The 22,644-nt window shown below is 41.2% G+C and overlaps 1 protein-coding gene across 2 annotated transcripts in view; it reads left to right on the top strand.

The window, feature by feature from the left end:
* The window catches only part of CACNA1A (calcium voltage-gated channel subunit alpha1 A), a 253,987-nt gene that overhangs the window by 180,144 nt on the left and 51,199 nt on the right, over positions 1-22,644 (top strand). For both annotated transcript variants that reach the window (XM_083595029.1, XM_083595030.1), the window contains exons 31-37: positions 1,128-1,292; positions 1,681-1,791; positions 3,751-3,834; positions 13,638-13,754; positions 14,372-14,437; positions 21,536-21,651; positions 22,073-22,223. In XM_083595029.1, the coding sequence (XP_083451155.1) occupies positions 1,128-1,292; positions 1,681-1,791; positions 3,751-3,834; positions 13,638-13,754; positions 14,372-14,437; positions 21,536-21,651; positions 22,073-22,223 (810 nt within the window). The remainder of the gene's footprint in view (positions 1-1,127; positions 1,293-1,680; positions 1,792-3,750; positions 3,835-13,637; positions 13,755-14,371; positions 14,438-21,535; positions 21,652-22,072; positions 22,224-22,644) is intronic.

Below are 22,644 nucleotides of genomic sequence, written 5' to 3'. Positions count from 1 at the left end.
TGAAAGCAGGAGTGCCTAATCTTCAGCCTGATTCAGTCACAATTTTCCATGACTGAGCATAATATTCCACATACCCCACCCAAAAAAACAACCAGAAACCTATGACGGATGCTCCACCATGCAACGGTAGAGCCCCAGTGAAGTTGGGAGGGATTCTTTTATTTTTAAAGTAAGGCAAGATATGGTAATTATTCCTCTGAGGATCCTGTAGAAAGCAGACCTCACTGAACTGGTTGGGTGAACTGAATAGTATTTAGCTCATTGAGGTTAGGATTTCCAAGTCATGCTGCTGGGATGGGACTAAAGCAGCCTTCACCAGCCTAGCCCACTCTAGATGTTTTGGATTGCAACTCCCATCAGCCCCAGCCAGCATGGGAAGGACCAAGTTGGTGACAGCCAGACGGAAGACTTCATAGGTGATAATTAGTTGTGCTTCATTTATTTTAGTGAAATAACCTTAGGGCCATTTACCACATTGCTTTTTGAAGGCATGTGTACATAGACTCATGTCTTAGACCAACTTCATGTAAGAAAGCAGACATTCATCTACTTCCTAGGTAAGACTTGGGTTTAGAAGCACTTATTGGGTATTTGCATCTTCCTTGACATATAGATGCATGTTTCAACCTTGCAACATTATGTTTTCTGGCATCTTAAGATACCGATGTGCACAACCTTGCCTTCAAAATTAATGTCATATACAGCAGGCATTTTGCTACTGGTGCTAAAGTAAGGCCACATTAAATGTCTTGAGTCAGTACAAGGAAGGACTAGAGGGAAGAGCAAACATTTTGGTCAAAGCAGACTCTAAAGTGATCCAGTCAGAAGGAAAGAATATAGCACCATAGGAATCTCCCTTATGCCAAGTCAGACTATTGATCCTTGTAGCTCAGTACTGTTCATGCTGATTTGCAGCTGCATTCCAGGGTTTCAGGCAAGAATCTTTCCAAGCCCTGCCTGGAGAAACCAAGGATTGGGCCTGGGACCTTTTGCATGCAAAGCATGTCCTCTGTCCCTGATCTACGTACATTTCCTATGAATCCAAGCTTGTTTTTTCTCCTTGGCATCTTCTCTTGAAAAAGATTCTTCACCTTCTTCACTGCTACTCTTCTATTCTCTCTTCACAGCGAGCCTGCATTGACTTTGCCATCAGCGCCAAGCCACTCACCCGGCACATGCCTCAGAACAAGCAGAGCTTTCAGTACCGTATGTGGCAGTTTGTGGTTTCACCACCCTTTGAGTACACCGTTATGGCCATGATTGCCCTAAACACCATTGTCTTAATGATGAAAGTAAGTAGGCGGAGTCATGGGGTGTGCTTCATGTGGGGTTTGCCCTGACTAACGTGGGGGTATGATGAATACTGTATAGCTAGCTGAGCTACATATTTCTGAGTACCATCGTAGTGGACATTGTCCAAACCCATTGTTATTCAGAGTCATTTGTGCTCCTATTGAGCTGACCTCATTGGTCTGTTATTACCCCTGTTGAATAGCTGTGACACTGAAGTAGCACCTAATCTGGATTTTTATAGTATTAACTGGGGAGGGTCTCACTTTTACCCTGGCCTGGTGCAGCATTGTTTCAGCTCCCCCAGTTTCCCTATCCTAACCCTACATCCATCTTCATGACTGTGCTTTCTCTCTTTCTGTTTCTCTCTCTATCCCACCCCCTCAATAGTTCTACAATGCCACACCTGTATATGATCATCTACTAAGGATGTTCAACATTGTCTTCACTTCCCTGTTCTCATTGGAGTGCATTCTGAAAATCATCGCCTTTGGATTGTTGGTAAGTGTCACTCTTGCTAAACTTCATGAGAAATAATCATGAAGGCCTCCACTACAGAGTGGGAGGAACATGACCCCCTTCCTCATGAAACAGGAAGGCATATATTGCACCTTGGTTAGTTGTTGTTTTTAAAGAAAATTTTAATCTATTTGATAATAATAATAATTTATTATTTATACCCTGCCCATCTGTCCCTCTACATGACTTAACAGAGCTCACAGGGCCCTCAGAGATCACACTGCTTATGGAAGCATGGGAAGTAACAACATCTCACTCCTCCAGAAACAAACTGTACTTCTGCTGGAGGCCATGGATATAAACGGACTCATTTACAAAGGAGTCTGAAAAAAATAACCAAATTTAGACCTTAGCTTCTCTTGCAACAGGGCTGCTCATGCTAGGACTCTTGGCTTCCTGTACAGGAAGCTACTTATTCTTCACATTCAACTCTAGTTAAACTCTGACTTTTGCTACGCCCATGATTTAGAGAAGAGTATTTTTGGGCAGTGTCCAGGCTTGAATGTTGTAGTCAGAGAAAGAAAGAGGGGGCCTCCTAGGAGAGTGAGAAAGCAATAAATCTATACAAAGGTCAGTTAGTTGTTAGCTTCTTCTGCAACATGAATGTTCCATTCCAAGGGGTCCAACTAAACATCTCACCTCTCATTTGAAAACTTTAATGTTCAGCAGCCAAACTTGAGAGCAGAAACTAAGTTGGTCTCTAAGCGCTCTTAAAAGGGAAACAGAAACACCATAGGTTCATGTGAATAATAAGTTTTATTGTTACAAGCAATATTGTGACAATAGCAGCTTTAGGAAATCTGATCACTGAAGGCTTTCTTCTAACATAGAAGCCAGCACCTGACAACACTTGGGCCAAATACAATCTGCTAAGCCATGCAATCTCTCCGCCTGCATCCCTGGTTGCTAAACTCAGAGGAAACACAAGAGTTTAAATGACCAGTGTCTATAGCAATAGAATGGTAGCAGATAGCAATGGGTAGCAGAACATTTTGAGGTGTTGGGCTTAGGGTCCACGGATAGCTGCCACTCCCAACTTCTCTACTCATCTTAAAGTGACCCTCCAAAAATAATAATCTTAATTTTAATTTAATTCAGTTTTACCCACCCTTCACCACAAGGTCCCAGGGCAAGTTACAACAATATAAAAATACAATATTAAAACAATTTAGACCAAATTGCTGGCAAGGACTCTTTCAAGAACTTACTCATTCCTGACCCTGAACCACACTATTTGATATTCACTGTGATTGATGAGCTGAATTAATTTGCTTAGTAATAGCTCTGCCATTACTTAGTTAGGCTTTGGAGACAACTGGCATTCTCTCCTTAGAGAAGCCGAGCTGAAAAATGGAATAGTCCCCAGGTGTAGTCTTATTATTAGGCTTGTGTGTGTTGTATTTACTTTTATAGATGTTCTTGTGATTGTCCATGCAAATAATTGAGGAAGGGGAAAGATGTACAACTGCTTGCTCCTTGCTTGAGAGTGTCAGAGCCCTTGGTCTCACTGGGCAGTTGCATTGCCTTAAGCGTTCACAGGGAGCATATTGAAAGAAAACAACCCTTCCCTCTCATCCTACTCTCACTCACTGAGGTCTGTTTCTGGCCAGTGGAAACAAATCCCATGGGCCTCTGAAAATTTGAGCTCAGCTGTTTTCACTGACATAAGATGACAAGACCTGCCACTTTATCCCCATTTCAGGAGGCAAAATGCATAAAGAAAAGCCCCCTAGCTAGTTTAGTTTTGCAATCCCCATCACAAGAGCTGGAATGTACCCAAAAGGTAATCAGGACCTGACTGGGGCAGGAGGGTGGGGGAATAGAAAAGGTGGATATTTCTCTGTTCTCGTTGCTGTTGCTTCCGTCGTGATTGAATGTTGTCACCTGTTTGCTGCTGTGTGGCTGTTCCTTTTCGTCCTTTGTTTTGTTCTTTCTTTATAGAATTATTTCCGTGATGCCTGGAATATCTTTGATTTTGTCACAGTTCTGGGTAGCATCACAGACATCTTAGTGACAGAGTTTGGGGTAAGTTCAAAATGATGGTGGGGATGGCATTCTGGGGGTGGGAGGCATTCTGCAGGGAGTGGGAAGCAAGAACTGAAACATGAGGTTTTCATCCCATTGAACTGCATCCTTAACTAGGATAGGGGCTGGAGAATCCAGAGAATGGCAATACAAGGCCCAAGTAAATATTATTTATTGGCTGCCAATGAACATAGTGCAGTGTTCCCTTTCTTCTTCAAGAACAGATTCTCAAAAGTGCATAACAGCCGCTCCCACATTTTCAATAACTGTTCAGTAAAATATGTATATTTGTGACAATCCTTGCTGTTGCTCAGCAAAAGGTGTAGGCTTCTTCTAAGGCCTTGACACTGGTATTTATTGGGAATTTCTCAAATTAGATAGTTACAGATTTAAAGATGCCAAAGTCACTCCAATGTATTCTTTACACCAGCATTAACCCATAATCTTTGTAATAAGTTATAAATGCTGGATCCTTTCGTTATGGCATTTGCCATCACCTGAAACAATAGAGTACGAAGGGCCACTTTGCACTTTACAGTGTGGATGCACAAATTAAAAGAATTAGTAACTACTACAATCGTTTCCAAACCAGTGGGCCAGAGCATTCTAGTGTGCCAAAAGAGAATCACTGATATGCTTCCAGAAATGAAATGATTCAGTTTCTTACTGTGAGCCCAAAGTTCCTGCCCACAACAGAGGAGGCTACCCACTTCAGCCCTCCATCCTTCATTACTCAGGTGTTCATAGAATCATAGATTTGGAAGGGATCCCAAGGGTTATCTAGGCCAACCCCCTGCAATACAGAAATCTCAGCTAGAGCATCCATGATAGATGGCCATCCAGCCTCTGCTTAAAAACTTACAGGGAGGGAGAGTCCACAACCTCCCAAAGATGACCGTTCCACTGTCAAACAGTGTTGCTTCTTTCCAAGCAGCTTCTGTTAAGAATCTATAATTCTACCACATCTCTCCATCTGGTGTGATTGGATTATTCAAGCACTCCTCAGTGCAGAGATGCAGCAGAAACACATGTCCTTGGTGGAAGCTGCATGTTGCATCTCTGCACTTGTCACTGTTCTGGGAAGCTGTTCTCCTTCCAGTCAGGAAGCTTGGCCAAAACAGTGACTCTCAGAGAACACAACAGGGCTGGTTCCTTGGCAGGCAGGCAGGCAGTTTTTACTCTTACACATAATAAAATTCAACATATGGGGGTGGTGTATGAGTCAGTGTACTTCTCATTTTAACTCAGAAACATGTACCTCCCTTTTAAAACATTTAGAAATACTGATATACTCACTTCTATTCCATAGCATGTTAGGTCATGTCTACACGTGTGTATATCATAGACATATGTGTCAGGGGAAGGAGAGGGTAACCATGATCATCTGCAAAATGTTGGATTTCCTCACTGTATCTGCAGTCAAAAGTAAAAGGCATTTTATCAGATTAAAAGTAGGTACACCGTAAATCTTTAATGTGTACCTCCTTTTGCAGTAATGTGTGGAGTGGCCCCAAGTGGGATATACATGGTCAAATCTAAAGCCACTTTACAGAAGTTTTTTATAGAGGCAACAACGAGGGTGAATCTTAATCCAAATAGATGCCATCACACAACAGAGCTTGTCCTCATGACTTCCAAAGAAGATTGTGTAAGGGCTGGCAGGCTGTGCTTGGCATGGCAGCAGTTGGGGTGCCCAACTCCCTGCAGAAATCCTCTGAATTAGTTTTTCTCATGCACATCCCTCTATAACAGAGTTCAAGTTGCAGAAGGGGCTTGCAATCAGCATTCCCTCATTTTTTCCTCTCACCCTTATCCAGCCTTCAGAATGTAACAGGTGGCTGGGAGAGGGACATACTAGGCATGCCTTGGGGCTAAACTGTGCATGACTTGGAAGCCCCATGACCAGATCTCCCAATATCTTCTCTCTTTTTTCTTCAAAGCTGCATCTGAGAGTGGGGAGGGTTTCTAATTTGAGATGGGGGGGTTCCTATTTTACCTTTATGTAGTTATCAAAATGTATGTATTATTCACTTGGCAGAAAATCACTAAGCAGCTTACAAAAAAAAAATCATTTTAAAAAGCCAATAAAAGCAAACAAGTTGACTTTTTTATCAAAATATAGATAAAATCAACCATTTTAATAAAATTACATGCGAAAGCTGCATGTTAAAATTACAGGCTATTAGCAGGCAGAGAAAAATATACAACAAAGGCGCCTGCCTAATGTTCATGGGAAGAAAGTTGATTATTTATTGCATTTCTATCCCACCTTTTTCTCCAAGGAGCTCAAATTGGCATACATGATTTTTCCCTTCCTCATTTAATGCCCTTCAACAATCCTGTGAGGTAGATTAGGTTAAGAGGCAGCAACTGACCCAGGGTCACCCGGTGAGATTCATGGACGAGTGAAGATTTGAACCCTGTTCTCCCAGGTCCTGGTCCAACACTGACCCAGTCTTTCTTAACCTTGGGTTCTCAGATGTTCTTAAATTACAACTCCCACCGTCCCTGACCATGCTGGCTAGGAAAGATGGAAGTTGTAGCCCAACAACACCTGGGAACCCAAGGTTGAGAAAGGCTGCTCCAATCACTTCACTACACTGGCTCTCAGCGCTGCCATACTGAAGGATCAATTCCATGTGAGTCCTTCCTACCACCGTGAAGTTTCCCCATTCAAACAAAGGTCTCTCCCTCTAAGCTACTGGGAAAAGCCCATATTGTACTTGTATTTTTGCCTCAGCTGGGCTAAAACCTGCTGAGAGTTAATTTCACTCAAGGAAACAGCATAGAGAGAATTTCTCTCCTCCAATGTTGCTTCCTTATGCTGTTTCCCTAGTCAAAATACAGTAACAGTCCCTTTAAGTAGCTTTGAAGAAAAATAAAAGAGCTTAGGGAGATTTGATCACGGATCTCCCATGTCATAAGTAGCTTAACCTACCGTGAGATGTGGAGCAGGGGAAGGTATCTGAATGAACATCCTGAAATGATACAGAGCCATGACAAATTCAGGGAATTGGCAGAACAAGCCACCCATTCAAAGGCCAATGTGCTTCCAGCAGGAATAGACCAGGGAAACTGAGGCATTAACCTTGGAAAGGCTTCCATAAGTTTTATGGCACAACCAGGCATGGAGAGACTTGTATCCAATTGCCTACAGTAACTGCAAAATCCTTCTGTCAATTTTGTCCAGAACGCTTTGATGGTGATAATTTTCTTTATCCTTGGTCTTGGGAAGTACACAGCACAGCAAACTCTTTCTTACTAAAATTATTCTGTCATGGCCTTTGGCTAGAACAAGAAACATGTGAACTACTAAAATGATCAGAAAAGGTCTTTCCCAGAGAATATGCATGCATGGCAAACTATTCCAAAATGCCCATGTGTGTGCACTGTATGTGTACCAAGGGAGCATATGTATTACTTATGCACATTTCCTCACAGGTGATGAGGGTGTTTAAAGAAACCCATTCTTCTAGATTTCTCAATATGGCATAGTGATTCATTTCTGTTTGACCTAAAGGGTTATTTAAATTTACTTTGACAAAGGAATGGCATTACACAGGAAACACTGAACAGTTTAGCTATGTACTAAGAACACTTCAAATGAGGATTGCAAAAGCTAGTGCTGGCCTTCAAAGTGTCTTGTCAAAGCAAAATGTTGCAATGTGGAGTGTTGCTGCTCAGGACACTAACCACTTGGTTCCATCGCAGCCTCGGTTCCTACCCTCCAATAGTCTGTTAATGTTCTGTGGCCACTAAATATGCTCAGGAACCCCCCAGACTGCTGTGGTTGGGGTTTTCATATGTGTTCTGCAACACGTCATTGATGCTTTAATAGTGCATTAGTGGTGGATTTATATTGTACCAGCCGCACATCTTCTGTTTTTTTAAGTTATTCTACGATTCTTTCCCAGTGTTTTCTGGAGGGGCACTCTTTCACTATAACACAACAAAAATGGGACCAACACCCTACCCCCTGAACAGCTGTGGTATAAAAAGTTACAGGATTTTGGCAAGACACTACAGGACATGGATAGACTGGAAACGAAGCAATATGTCTACCCCAAATTTTTTGTAAGCGTGAACAGTATCAAAAGCAGAGTAGCTGCCCCAGCATAATCATGAGCACAAATCATAAATGCACAATAAAAGGGCATCTAGAGGTGCAGGAAATCTCCCACCACCATCCAAGGGCAGAACTTCAGTTAGGAGATAAAATCTGAGACCTTCCAGAGACAATGCAAAACTTCCAGTATAAATAGGTATGAACTCCTCATTGTGCTCCACATTCTGAATGGATCTCTTTCTTTAGCGCAAGTTGTACAACCACCAATACCATTTTGGGTTATTATGCCTTTTTTCAGTCTTTTATCTTGGGGCCAAACTAGACCTGATGTAGGAGATTCATGATCAGGATCTTCCATGGTTTAGGCTTCTGTTTTGTTTTTTTCTAATTAGATTAGCAGTCCCATATGGGAAAGGCCTGTATGGGAAGTGGGTTTCCCAATCTAAATTCCCACCACCCAAAGGAGATTTAAAATGAACCCATATGTTCTGCTTAGAACGCAGTAGGTATTTCAACCCTGTGGTTGCTAGGTCATCTTTTTTACTATAGCCAGCTGTGGTGTAGATTTGTTCTGCCACTTATTCGTATATGGGTGATCTTTTCCAGGTAGTTAGGCTTCCACACATTTCCAGTACGCTTGGATGGCCATTTGTATGGCTGCTCTAAGAGCAAGTGAAAGTTACCTACAAGTAGCTTGAATTACAAGGGGCCTTCCTGTAATTGTACCTGGCTTTGCTTTGAATGCCCAAACTCTTTGAACACTGCAACTTCGTATTATGCAACTTTGTTCATATAGCATTTCTTTGAGTACTTTCCACACTGAAAGATGGAGAAATTAGGTCACTCCAACAAGTTTCACATTTTAGAAGGTGGTAGTCTAAGGACACATAGTGCTCAGTCAGACTCAAAGAAGTGACCTCACAGATGGGTTTTGAAGAACTGTGTTGGTAAGTAACTTTCATTAATAGCACTGACTCATGGAAGTCCCTGTTCCAATATGTGCCTCAGTTTCCCTCTCTCGCTTACCTCCCAGAATAATATGGGCAGGTCAACAAAAGTTTTGTTTATGCTGGAAGCCTGTAGGTAAAGCCAAACGTGTAGATATTTTGGTTAGGAAGATCAGAATGCTAAAGTCATGGATTCCCTAAATTCCAGAAAGACAGGAGAAAGGGGTGAGTGTGGGAGAAGGGTGGGCTAGGGGTCTCCTTCCCCAGGGCTATGTATGATATATAATGACTTTGTCTTTTGTCTTCTTTCCATGCTGTCTCTTTATATTGTTCTATTTTGGCGCAACACCCTCTGAAAATGTCATCCAATCAAAATGCACTATGAAAAATCCATCTGTCCATCCATGAACTGGTCTGTGTGTCCATGCTAATGAATATTTCTGAACTTCCCTGCCCTGATCCCTCTCCCATCACCAAAAATGAAATCACTGCCTTCTGCATTTCTCCGTTTGCTGGTTGGAACTCAACTTGCGGTATTAAAACACCCACCCTTCCCTGACCTTCTCTGATCCTCTCCATCTCAATGTTTGCATCTAGGATCCGGTTGGTTTGATTACTTTCTCAAGCCTAAGTGCCTTACATTAATCAAAAGCATCTTCTTGGCGCATTGCATGATCTTTTGAGCCAAAGATGTCTGCAGTTTACTGGGCAGCTTCCGCTTTTAGTCCCCCCACTTACCCCATATTGTGTCACTTATTTTATTCAGATTCACATCTGGCTTCCAGTAACCCCATAGCAGGGATGTGGTATATATGCTGGCTGTTTGCCATAATAAACATTGATTGATTGAGGGATATGGTATAGTAATACTGCAGCCTTGGTGATGCCAATCTCTGAAGAGATGATTGCATTTAATCTAAGACTTGCATCAGTATGGATAGGCTTTCTAAAAGGATATGGTGGTAGATAGAAAGCTGCATCTGCAAGTTGCTGGGTTCTGACCCAGGGCCAGTGTCAGTTTCTGTCTGGGGGAAAACTTGGGATGGGAATTCAACATGCAAGTGCCTTACTTGATGACATACAAAACCTGATGACAGTTTGCATGGGTGGAGCATCCACCACAGTTGAAATACTATAGATACTTTGCATATCATCTGGCATCACCTCCAGGCACATAGTTTTTGCAGTGTGTGCACAGTCAAATAGAAGACCTAAAAATCCCACTTGTCAATAGCTATCTGAACAAGTACAGAAAAGCCCTGCACCCCCAGCTTCATTCTGCGTGCACAGGCATGCCCATTCACTCAAAACTTTTCACATCAGTGGCGTAGCGTGGGTTGTCAGCACCCGGGGCAAGGCAAGTAATTTGTGCCCCCTAACCCGTGGATTTGCGCCCCCTAACCCATGGATTTGCGCCCCCTAACCCTAACCCCCAGATGTTGCGCCCGGTGCGGCCGGCCCCCCCTGCACCCCCCACGCTGCGCCACTGTTTCACATTTAACCTTCCCTTAATGCATACAACTTTAGCTGGGTATCCACTTATCACCTAAACACAACACACACAAACACATTTCCTCACACATGAACTGACCCTAAGGTCCTCTCAGCGTTATTAAGATTCTCCATACACTTTCAGCCATGCACAGACAACCTCTGCTTTGGTCAGTTGAGGTAGAACAATTCCTTAGAAGAAGTAAAATATCATTATAACTATGGAAATTAGCCCAAGCCCATTTAGGAGTATTGAGAGGGATATTAACATCCCTTTTCCTGAGAGTCAGTTGTGGAGGGTGAGTCAAAGAGAAATCCTTAATTTTATTTCTCTGGGCCACATTCAGTCTTACTTTTCTAACACGCACTGATACTCCTCTTAAGATTAGGGTAGACATTAATTTTGAAAGATTGCATGTGCATCCGTTTCACATATTTAACAAAATCTCAAGAGGAATCTGTTGAGAAAACTTCTTCAAAATGAAACAGACATATATATAATAAATATAAATCAAATTGAAACAGACACACATCACAGACACAACGCATAGCTTGAAGCAGTGATGCCTCCTATACTGGTTGGCTGACTTGGTACAATGATCTAAATATTCAGTTGCTGAAAGGACATTGCTACTTAAAAGTCCAGCTTTTCTGAGGGAGGGTAAATTGACAGTTTGACTGAAGAAATCTTGGCCTGTAGTGAAGCTTAGTGATAAAGCGTTCAGAAGAAGGGAGGCAGAATGAATGGTACAGAGTAGGAAATGGACTGAAAGCAGGGAATCTGAAGGAAGGGTAGGTGAGCTAGGAAAAAGCAGCAACGGGAGTTGAGGCAAAAAAGAAAAGGAGGAGGCAGCAGTGAATAAATTATACAGTGTGTAAGATCAAGAGGCAGGTGTATGGTGTATGTTTGGGGCAGGAGAGTGCTAGGACTGTTAGCCAAAAGAGACAGGATGAATAAAAAGTGTGGGGCAAAGTAGAGTGGACTGAAAAAATGCAATAAAATTTGTAGGTGGAGACATGGAATGGAACTGAAGAAAGTAGGATACAAGAAGAAAGCTGAGCTAGGATTGTGGATTTTGACTGAAAGGAAATGGGCAGGCAAGAGAGGTTTGGAGGACTAGAGACAGTGGAACCGGGGTCGGGGGGCGTGTTTCTAGATCTAGTCTGACACAGGTTTCCAGCGGTTAAATAATTTACTTTCACTGCATCATTGTGTCCTGGAATAAGATTCAAAAGGCAAGGGGCAGAGCTGAAATATATATATTGGTTTAAACAAAAGAGCTAAATGTTTTGGCAGAAAGATTGTCCACTTAAGATATTGACCTTAGAATAGGCTTAAAAAGTAATGTAGGAAGTGAACTTTGGAATACAGGTGGTTAATAGGAAAGAGAGAATGGTGTGTGGCACCATTCCAAATGGTCTGTGTGGGCATATATTTCCCACTGGAAATGGGTGTGGGTCCCCTGCCTGTCTCTCTTTCCCTCTGCATGAATATCATTCTTTGTTTGTCCTGCATGATCTGAGCATGGCAGTTTTAACAAACTGGTTTCACCCCATTGTATGTGTCACAGAGCCACCTCCACTACTGCCACCATGCATGTCCACTGAAATCCCAATTAGAGGAACAGCCTTTTTGGAGGGTTGGAGAAGGATGGGCTTATAGCTTCTGGGAACACACATGCAAACACGTGCATATAAAGAGTGAAGATGCAGCAATTAGGTTTCTTTTTGGAAGAGAAAATAAATCCTATTACAGTACATGGATATATTTGGCTGCAAGAACCACACTGTATGTCCACTGTGTTATTACACACTTATAATGTCCACTGTGTAACTGCATGGCAATTCCTCAGTCTTTGTTTTATAATTATAGAGCAAGGCTTGTAGCAAGCCGGTACATGTTGAGTGGTCACACCAGTCTTTTGGCATGTGTATTGCCTGAGTCTTTTTTGTACAGTTTTCTTTGGAGTTTGTGTATGAGGGGCGCTGTAGCACAGGTACTTTCATGAGTCTTGAGGGAGATGTTGGTGCAACTACATTCATTCCTGTGATGTATGTTGCATAGGTATCACTACACACTCAATCCGCCAGATCACTTGCACTGTTTAGTGTACTATGGTGAAGCCACATGGTAATTCTCTTTGGAACCGTTAGAGCCAGCCAGGTTGTCCCTTTACAGTGTTCTCATTGCTTGAACATGCAATTCGGGTTCCAGTGAGATCAAAGTGTGGTTCCATTGAGTTCAATATCGAAACCCAGGAAAGGTCCATGGTGCATAGATTACTAAAGCACTTAACCGTTCATACTGGGGCTAAAATACAGGTTCCTGTTCAAGGGCTTTTGCCCAGGGATAAAGCTCATGTGTTTCTTACATGAGTTAAATATAAGTTGGCATTTTGTATCTAAGTTTATCTTTTTCTGTGCTAGGCCCTTCTTCCAACCTTTACTGGAACTCTTTTTTAGAAAGTGTCTGAAGGTCTCAGTGGTAGTTACTAGAGATACACAAACACATACATCAATATTCTATTGTCCAAACTCAGGTGATATCCCAACCCTCAGAAACCTTGGGCATCTTTCGCTCTCAGGGGCTGTGGGTGTCTGGCCATAGAACACTTTGCAACTAAGAAGTACAATGCCACACTTCAATGTATTCATTTTATCCCAGAAGCTTATATGCCATTTCCTCTGAAGGAGACAGATAAAAATGCATCTTGGTGAACCCAACAGGAGAATGTTTTTCCTATCTTGCCAGAATCACAAATCCTTCTTTTAGCTACAAATTTGTTGAACTAAGCTCTTCCTTCAGGGCTTGGGGTGTGGCCCAACACCTGTTGGGTGCACAGAACAGATGCATTTTCCATCGAGAATGATATGATAGCAAGTCTCCAGACATTTCTCAGCTCTCCTCTTCCTCACTGGCACTTGTCTTGCTTTCTCCTCTCTCCAGATTTGTGTGCACAGAACATGTGTGATGTGAGGCCACACAATAATGTTCTGCCTGCTTGTGTCAAAAAATATCAGTGCATTTGGTTGTGGGTTTATTTTTAAAAAATGTAATCATGTGCTAATGAATTATCACTGATTTTCCAAATGGATGATTTTCCAAGTAGAGGGGTGGCCTTATTATCATGCTAATTTTCTTCATGTGTGTGATCCCTCTCCCTTTCTTTGCTATTCAGTGATCCTTACTAACCACTGCAGAATTGGTTTGCATTTGTTTTCTTACCAACCCCCTGAGTCTGTGGTCACCACATCCCCGCCCTGATCCAGCTAATGCCACTTTCCCTTCATCTCCCCAGAACAACTTCATCAACCTGAGTTTCCTTAGGCTGTTTCGAGCTGCCCGTCTCATTAAGCTGCTCCGACAAGGCTACACCATCCGCATCCTGCTCTGGACCTTTGTCCAGTCCTTTAAGGTAATAACAAAGGGCTTTAGGATTGAGCTACTAACTTGGATTCCTTGAGATTTGAAGTTGTGGGTGGTTGAGAGAGAAAGGGAGGGAAGTAGTAGGAGTGCAGAAAGTTTAGGAGATTGTAGCTAGAGACATCCAACCTCATCCATCTACCTGTCTATTTCTCTGTTCATTCACCACCTCTTATCATGCACTTTGAATCATGAATACTTTCTTTCATGTTGTTGAAGTTGAATCATGTTTCATGAGTAGCTTTCCATTAACTCACCCTTTTGCATGGGTAAGTAATCACTGCACGATTTCTGTAGTCACGATGTGGCAGGGATTGGAGGAAGGAGTGATAGAGTCTACAACAGCCTTCCTCAACATGGTGCCCTCCAGTTGACTCCCATCCTCCTTCATTCCTGACCATTGACCATACTGACTGAGGCTGATGGTAGTTGTAGGGCAGCAGGATGGGGAAGATTGGCCTACAAGCAATCTCTTTCATTGATTCAGTGACAGCAATCAGTTTGTAAGAAGAAGGGAGCCATATCCCCAGTAAAACAAGTGTGGTACACACACACAAAATGTGAAACTTAAAAAAATAATAATGTATGCTCATGTTTTTCCCTCACTAGGCCCTTCCGTATGTGTGTCTGCTGATTGCAATGCTCTTCTTCATTTATGCGATTATTGGAATGCAGGTAAGTGCCAGTAAGCTACTATCCCATGCTGGGTTTCACCATGAATGCTGCAATGCCTCTAGTGCTTAGCTTAGGTACAATAACATACTGCTGTTTTTGTGCTGGAGCCTTTGAACTTGTAAAGTGAGGACCAGCCTAGTTGGGAGCTGCCCCCAAACTGCAGAAGACTTAACTTATGGAGCGCTCTAGCACATTGTAGTGTCAATGTCAAGAACATCTACCTCACCCTTGCAACATGCCTGAGGTCTTCCTGCTTGTACAATAAATCCTAGTACAAGCTGAAGACAGACAGCTTGGTGCCTGTCATCCTCATTGTTATAACAGCATTCCAGGTTAGGATGAGTGTTGTCCCTGTAATATTGCCTTACCTTGCCTTATAAAAGCTTAGTGTACAACTGCACTGTCCCACTCCTGCTATCAGAAGAGATTTGATGTCAGAGAATGAGGCACATCCCCTTTAAGTATTCATCCTGAAGCACCCACTTTGCTGCAGGACTATTTAAGGTGACTGGTACTGGAAGAATTCTGCAAGTTGTTTTTTGCTGGGATACCTTACATTCAGTCTGTTCTTGTAACCACCCCCACAGTAAACTGCCTGGGGTTGGTTTCAACTGCTGGCAGCCTGTTCTGGCCTTTTGTTGTCCCTAGTCCATGTAGGCTGTGGTCAGGAACAGATTACCTTTTCATTTCCTCTCCAAACATGAAAAGCTTCCGGAGGCGGTGCCATCGGTAATGGCGGATTCCCTCCAGCTGTGAGGGAATAACTCCACGGAAATCGGGTCTAACCGCGACGGCGACGCGGGGACCCTTTGGAAAACTACAGGCGGGAGAAGCCTGTGTTCGTGGGACTCAGCGGGCACCTTTAGCGCCCCCCCTAACTGCGAGGGAACCCCATAAGGGGTCCCGGAGCGAAACGGGGAGACAGGCGCGGTGCTGAGAGCCAACTGCTTCTTCCGTGGAGCGAAGCCGCACAGCCGTTACCGGAGAGCGCTGACCTTTTTCCTGGGACAATTCGGCTAACAGACAACTACCCGTGAGTAGGTCAAGTTCAAAGACCGGGGGATTCAAGAAAAAGAGGATTAATTTGGCACTGAAATGGGAAGGCGCAAACAGGAAGTCCGCCTTCCTTTCTGTATATAGATCAAAGCAAAGACTGATTAAGCTAACGCTGGAGAGTTGGGTTTAAAAGGACTTAAATCCTAACATCAAATTAAAAGATTTCCCTCCTTGAATTGCAGGAGAGGGGAGGGAAGAGGAGAAAATATATTTTGCCTGCAAGAAAAGTGGAGGAAAAAGGAGTAAAAGACCACCACTTAATCCTTGGGAGTGGACTGCCAGATTAATAAAATTGCTGTACTGAGAATCGCACTATTTATGGACAATGTAACTTTGTGACAGTTAACTCTGCAAGTGAGACACTTTTACTCTGAGGGTTACTTTGAATTTGGAACTGTTGCTTTTCTCCTTTGTAAAAAGGGGGACTTTGGAAAATCGGAAAAGAGACTTTATTGTAACACCATTGATCGCTACTGTGTCCCCCTAGAGGAACTTTGAAATTGTTGCAACTAGCCAGGGGATTTTCCACTCTCGACTGGCCTGGGAAACTTCCGTAGCAAAACAAGTTTTGACCGTGAGATTGACCTTGACTTTCAGATTCCTAGATAAAGTGGCATGGCAGACTTGCTTCAGGAAAAGACAACAAGATCGGGAAAGGTTAGACAGCAGCAGACTAGTGTAACGCAGCAGCGCAGAGCATCCGTATCTGCCTCTGCATCTGTATCTGCCCCTTCTGCATCACAAGGAAAAGACTCTGCACAAGGGAAAGATCACAAGTTGGGCCTAAAGGAATGGCTACTGAAGAGGGATTCACTTCAGTATTAAATAAATTTTTTGAAAGCTTGGAAAAATTAAGTAACCAAGTCACTGAAGCGACTACTAAAATTGATCAAAATACTACTAGCATCAACAATTTGGGGCAGAAGGTGAACTCAAATACAGAAGCTATCGAAAGACTGTTGCAAGAATCCGCTTCGAACCAAAAGGCAGTTGAGGAAGCAAAGGAAAAAGTGCTGGCGGTAGAGGAAAAGATTCCACCTATATGCAAAGAGCTAAAGGACCACCGGTCGCTTCTGTCTGTGATCGAACTTAAGGAAAAACAGATTAATCTGAGAATCAGGGCGGTCCCTGAATTGGAAAAAGACAGTTTGATTGACTTTCTTACGAAGGAATTTGCAGAATTTTGGAATTTGGATGCTAAGCAAGACTTTAAGATAGTAAGTGCTTTTAGACTTGGAAGAGGAGGGAGAAAGAACAGAGCGAGAGACTGTTTGGTTACCCTCCGAACGAAAGAAGAGAGAGATAAAATATTGAGTCTGCACTTCCAGAAGACCCTGGAAATAAACGATTCAAGAGTGGAGATATTCAAGGATATTCCGAAATACTTATTGGATCTTAGAACTAACTACGGAGATTTGGTGGCCTTGTTGAGAAGTAACAGAATTGCTTTCAGGTGGGAATTCCCTCAAGGCTTATCCTTTACCTTTAAAGGAAAAAAGTTCAAAATAAGATCAGTGGAAGACAAGGAAAAATTCCTGAGAGACCATGAAGAAGACTTGCAAAAAGAAGTTCTAGAAGAGCTAAGAGCTTTAAAACCAGGAGTATTAGACATAGTACCACCACCTTCGGGATTGGACAAATTAGAAAAAGTGATACCACCGTCGGAACAAGAGGAATTACTGGGAGCAGTCAGAGGAAAGTAGAATAAATACATCATGTCTCTGCAATTATTAAGTTGGAATATTCATGGACTTAACTCCCCGGAGAAGAGGAGGAAAGTTTTTCATTTATTGAATAAGGAACATTTGGACTTAATTTGTTTACAGTAAACACATGTGATAAGGCTACACAGGAAAGTATTGATTAATAAAAGATTGGGACAAGAGTTTATTTCATCGGATAAGGTTAAAAAGAGAGGAGTTGTAATTTACGCCAAAGAGAGCCTGTCACCGAAATTTATTTTTAAAGATGATCAAGGAAGATTTGTGGCAATAGAAATTCAATCACAAGGAGAAAAATTTTTAATAGTAGGAGTTTATGCACCAAATGAGGGGAAATCTGAATTTTTTAAGAAATTGCATGAGACATTGTTAGATTATATGGATCATAACATCATTATGATGGGAGATATGAATGGAGTGGTATCTACAAATATGGACAAGTCGCAGAGACAGATTGTAACTAAAGATGGCAGACTACCAAAAACCTTTTTTGAACTGACTGACAATATGGACTTGATTGACATTTGGAGAATTAAGAACCCCCTAGGAAGAGAGGGAACATTCTTCTCTGAAGCCAAAATGACATGGACAAGAATTGACCAAATATGGATAACTAGAGGACTGGCACCTAAGACTCGAAAAGTGGAAATTTGCCCAAAAACTTGCTCCGACCATAATGCTGTGAAAATGGAGATGAAACTAACACCAAGCGGTTCCTTCAGATGGAGGATGAATGACACCTTATTTAGAGATCAAGAGGTTATCAAGAAGGCCCAAAAAACCTTGAGAGACTATTTTGAGATAAATTTGAATACTACTACTGAAAAAAGAATAATCTGGGATGCAAGTAAAGCAGTTATGAGGGGGTTTCTGATTCAACAGAATACAATAAAGAAGAGAGCTCAAAATGAGAAAAAAGATAAAATTTTGGAAAAAATAAAAGAGGGTGAGAAGAAATTGAGAGCGAAACCAAAGTCACAAGAGATTCTGAGAGATATAAAGTTATATCAAGTGCAATATATGAAGATGATGAACCAGGAAATTGAATGGAAAATCAAACAAATGAGACAAAAGACATTTGAATCGGCTAATAAATGTGGAAAATTGTTAGCTTGGCAAATGAAAAAAAGACAACAGCTTAATACTATCACTAATTTGGAAGTGCAAGGAAAGAACATTCAGAATCCAGTGGAAATTAGAAAATGCTTCCAGAGGTATTTTAAAGAGTTATATACACAAGGGCCACAGAAAGAGTTTGATATAGACCAATTTTTAAAAACAAATGGATTACAAAAAATCTCTCAAGAAAATAAGATAATGTTGAATTACAAAATTACAGAACAGGAGGTAGAAGGTGCCATTCAGAATATGCAGTTGGGTAAATCTCCAGGGCCGGATGGCTTAACCTCAAAATACTATAGATCTTTGAAAGATTGGTTAATTCAGCCACTGAAGGAGGTTTGTAATGAAATTTTGGAGGGGGAAAAAGCGCCAGAGTCGTGGAAGGAAGCTTACATTACACTTATACCGAAAACGGAGTCTGAGAAGACACAACTTAAGAACTACCACCCCATATCCCTGCTTAATGTGGATTACAAAATTTTTGCTGATATTTTGGCTAATAGATTAAAAAAAGTATTAGTGGAAGAGATACATAAGGACCAAGCTGGTTTTCTCCCAGGTAGATACTAGTCTGACAACACGAGGAACATAATTAACATATTGGAGAAGTTGCAAGTGAACATTAATACTAAAGCAGTTCTAATTTTTATAGATGCGGAGAAAGCCTTTGACAATATTTCTTGGAATTTTATGAAGAAAAACCTTCGGGGGATGGGGGTGGGTCAAGGGTTTGAAAATGGTATAAGTGCAATTTATTCAGAACAAAAGGCTAAGCTAATAGTCAATAATATGATGACAGAGGAATTTAAGATAAAGAAAGGGACACGACAAGGCTGCCCAATTTCCCCATTGCTTTTTATTTCAGTCCTGGAGGTTCTGTTAAATATGATTAGAAGGGACCGTCTGATTCAAGGTATTCAGGTCGGAGCCAAACAATATAAATTGAAAGCTTTTGCAGATGACCTAGTTTTGACGCTACAGGAGCCAGAATCTAGTACGAAGAGAGTATTAGAACTGATTCAAGAATTTGGTCATGTGGCAGGATTTAAACTGAACAAGTCAAAAATTAAAGTTCTTGAGAAAAACTTAACACCGATTGAGAAAGAGAGGTTTCAGAAGGAGACTGGTTTAACATTAGCTAAGAAAGTTAAATATTTGGGGGTTAATATGACTGCTAAGAACTTAAATTTATTTAAAGATAACTATGAGAAATGTTGGACAGAAGTGAAAAAAGACTTAGAAATATGGTCAAATTTGAAGCTTTCCTTGTTGGGTCGAATTGCAGCTATAAAGATGAATGTATTGCCAAAAATGTTATTTCTGTTTCAATCATTGCAAATTTTGGACAAGATGGACTGTTTCAAGAAGTGGCAGAGAGACATTTCTAGATTTGTCTGGCAGGGCAAGAAGCCCAGAATAAAATTTAAAATATTAACTGATGCAAAGGAAAGAGGCGGATTTGCCCTGCCAGACCTTAAACTTTACTATGAATCAGCAGCATTCTGCTGGTTGAAAGACTGGCTGCTTCTTGAGAACACAGACATTTTGGATTTGGAAGGTTTTAATAATGTATTTGGGTGGCATGCATATTTGTGGTATGACAAGGTTAAAGCACATAAAGCATTTAAAAACCATATTGTCAGGAAAGCATTGTTTAATGTCTGGATAAGATACAAAGACTTACTGGAAAATAAAACCCCAAGGTGGTTGTCACCAATGGAAGCGAAGGCTCAGAAAAAGCTCAATATGGAGGCCAAATGGCCGAAATATTGGGAAATATTGGAACAAGGAGGAGATAAATTGAAATTGCAGAGTTTTGAGAAAGTAAAAGATAAAGTGCGAGACTGGCTTCATTATTATCAAATAAGAGAGGCCTATAATTTGGACAAAAAAATTGGCTTCCAGGTGGAAAAATCAAAATTGGAAACAGAACTGTTAGATCCCAAAACTAAGATACTTTCAAGAATGTATAACTTGCTGTTAAAATGGAATACTCAGGATGAAACGGTTAAATCCGCAATGATTAAATGGGCACAAGATATTGGTCATAACATTATGTTTGCTGACTGGGAACAGTTGTGGACCACCGGTATGAAATTTACGGCGTGTAATGCCTTAAGAGAGAATATTATGAAAATGATATACAGGTGGTACATGACACCAGTCAAGCTTGCAAAAATATATCATTTGCCCGACAACAAATGCTGGAAATGTAAAGAAAATGAAGGTACATTCTTTCACCTTTGGTGGACGTGCCCAAAGATTAAGGCTTTCTGGGAGATGATCTATAATGAAATGAAAAAGGTATTTAAATATACCTTTCTGAAGAAACCAGAGGCCTTTCTCCTGGGCATGGTCGGCCAATTGGTGCCAAAGAAGGATAGAACTTTCTTCATGTATGCAACAACAGCAACAAGAATACTCATTGCAAAGTATTGGAAGACACAAGATTTACCCACCCTGGAAGAGTGGCAGATGAGGGTGATGGACTATATGGAACTGGCGGAAATGACTGGCAGAATCCGAGACCAGGGAGAAGAGTTGGTGGAAGAAGATTGGAAGAAATTTAAAGACTATCTACAGAAACATTGTAAAATTAATGAATGTTAAAATGATGTTGGATTGAAATTAAGCGGCCTTAGCAACAAAGATAATAAGAATATGTAAAAATGGATTGATAATGGATGAAAATATAGAGTTATAATATGTTAAGATATAGAGTTAAGATAAATGAAAGAGGGTAAGGATTTGCTGATTTGATTATTTAAATGGGAATACAAAAAGGGGAGGTGTGAGGAGGTCAAGGAAACAAGCTAATGAGTTTAAAGTTACAAAAATTGGATTTGTTTTTAACTCTTTTTTATCTATTCGTTTTTTGTATTTTGTATTTTTATTTTTATTTTTTATGTATTTTTGTATGTTTTCTTTTTTATCTTGTTCTTTTCCTATGTTTTTCTTTTGTATTCTGTAAACTTATGTTTTTGTAAAATTTCAATAAATATTTTATAAAAAAAAAACATGAAAATGAGCCCCACCTAGCCTCATTTATAGGTGACCTAAATCCATTGCTACAAGCAATGGCTCTACCACCACTAGATAGCAATGTTTGGAAACCTACTCTTTCCTGAAGTTTTCTTTTTGGATCTTTTGTATTTCAAAGCTTTTTCTTCATTTTGTTTTTATTTGTTTGTCTTCTCAGGTCTTTGGTAACATTAGCATTGAGATTGATGAAGATATGTCCGAAGATGAGAAACCTGCCATCACCGAGCACAACAATTTCCGCACATTCTTTCAAGCCCTAATGCTTCTCTTTAGGTGAGGCCCAGACCTTATTCATGCGCAGGAAGCCCACTTCATCTAGCTAAGGCCCTGCCCAATGCAAAAGATGTACAGTCTCCTAGATGCGGGGCAGTAGCTGTACCTAAAACAAACTGAGTATTTCATTAAAGGATCAGAGATTGCACTATACAATACTTCTTTTGCTCATCCAAAAAGTGACTGAATCAACAGACTGAATGAAAAATCCCTGTATTAACAAGCTTCTACATCACAGTCAAGGGATTTTTCTGTAACTACCACCCGTGTGTTCTGAAGGTAGCTGCGGTTCTCTTGTGAGACCCCAAAACTTGTGGACCTTTATTGGTTGTTATGGACCTTTATTGAGATGGAAATGCTGCCATCCCAGCTGTGATGGATCCCCAATGCTCACTGTCTTTTTCTCTTCTCGCTTTCTTAGAAGTGCCACAGGTGAGGCTTGGCATGAGATCATGCTCTCCTGTCTGAGTGGAAAGCTCTGTGATGAGAAAGCAGACCTCAAAGGCAGAGAGTGTGGCAATGAATTTGCATACTTCTATTTTGTTTCCTTCATCTTCTTGTGCTCTTTCCTGGTGAGTCAAAATTCATAAAGGGGAATGCGGGGGGGGGGGGGACATAGGACTGTGATACACAGTTTGATAGAACCAGGATGCCAGCAGACCACCTTTCTAAGATGACAGTTTCATTATGCAGTAGTAAACACTTGCTGTGGGGATTAGGACATCTTTCCGCAACATGATGCTGGTATTACAAGGCTGTTTGTTTTTAGAGACAATGTTTTTCATTATTATCAACCGTACAGTAACAGAATGAGCAAAGGGGATGAATGGGGAAGGTGGGTAAATAGGTATTGTGTGCTTTTAGTGTGTTAGATTGGCACTCACGTATTTTTAAGTGCCATAAGTGTCAATCAGAGAAGGCATTCCTAATAGCATTATAGACATTTGGGTGTTTTGCCAGAGGAAGATCGCTTTTTTCTAGCATTCAAATATT

Source organism: Podarcis filfolensis, assembly GCF_964270895.1.
Source record: "Podarcis filfolensis genome assembly, chromosome: 2".
Classification (NCBI taxonomy): Eukaryota; Metazoa; Chordata; class Lepidosauria; order Squamata; family Lacertidae; genus Podarcis; species Podarcis filfolensis.
This window is presented reverse-complemented; position numbering and strand designations above follow the sequence as displayed.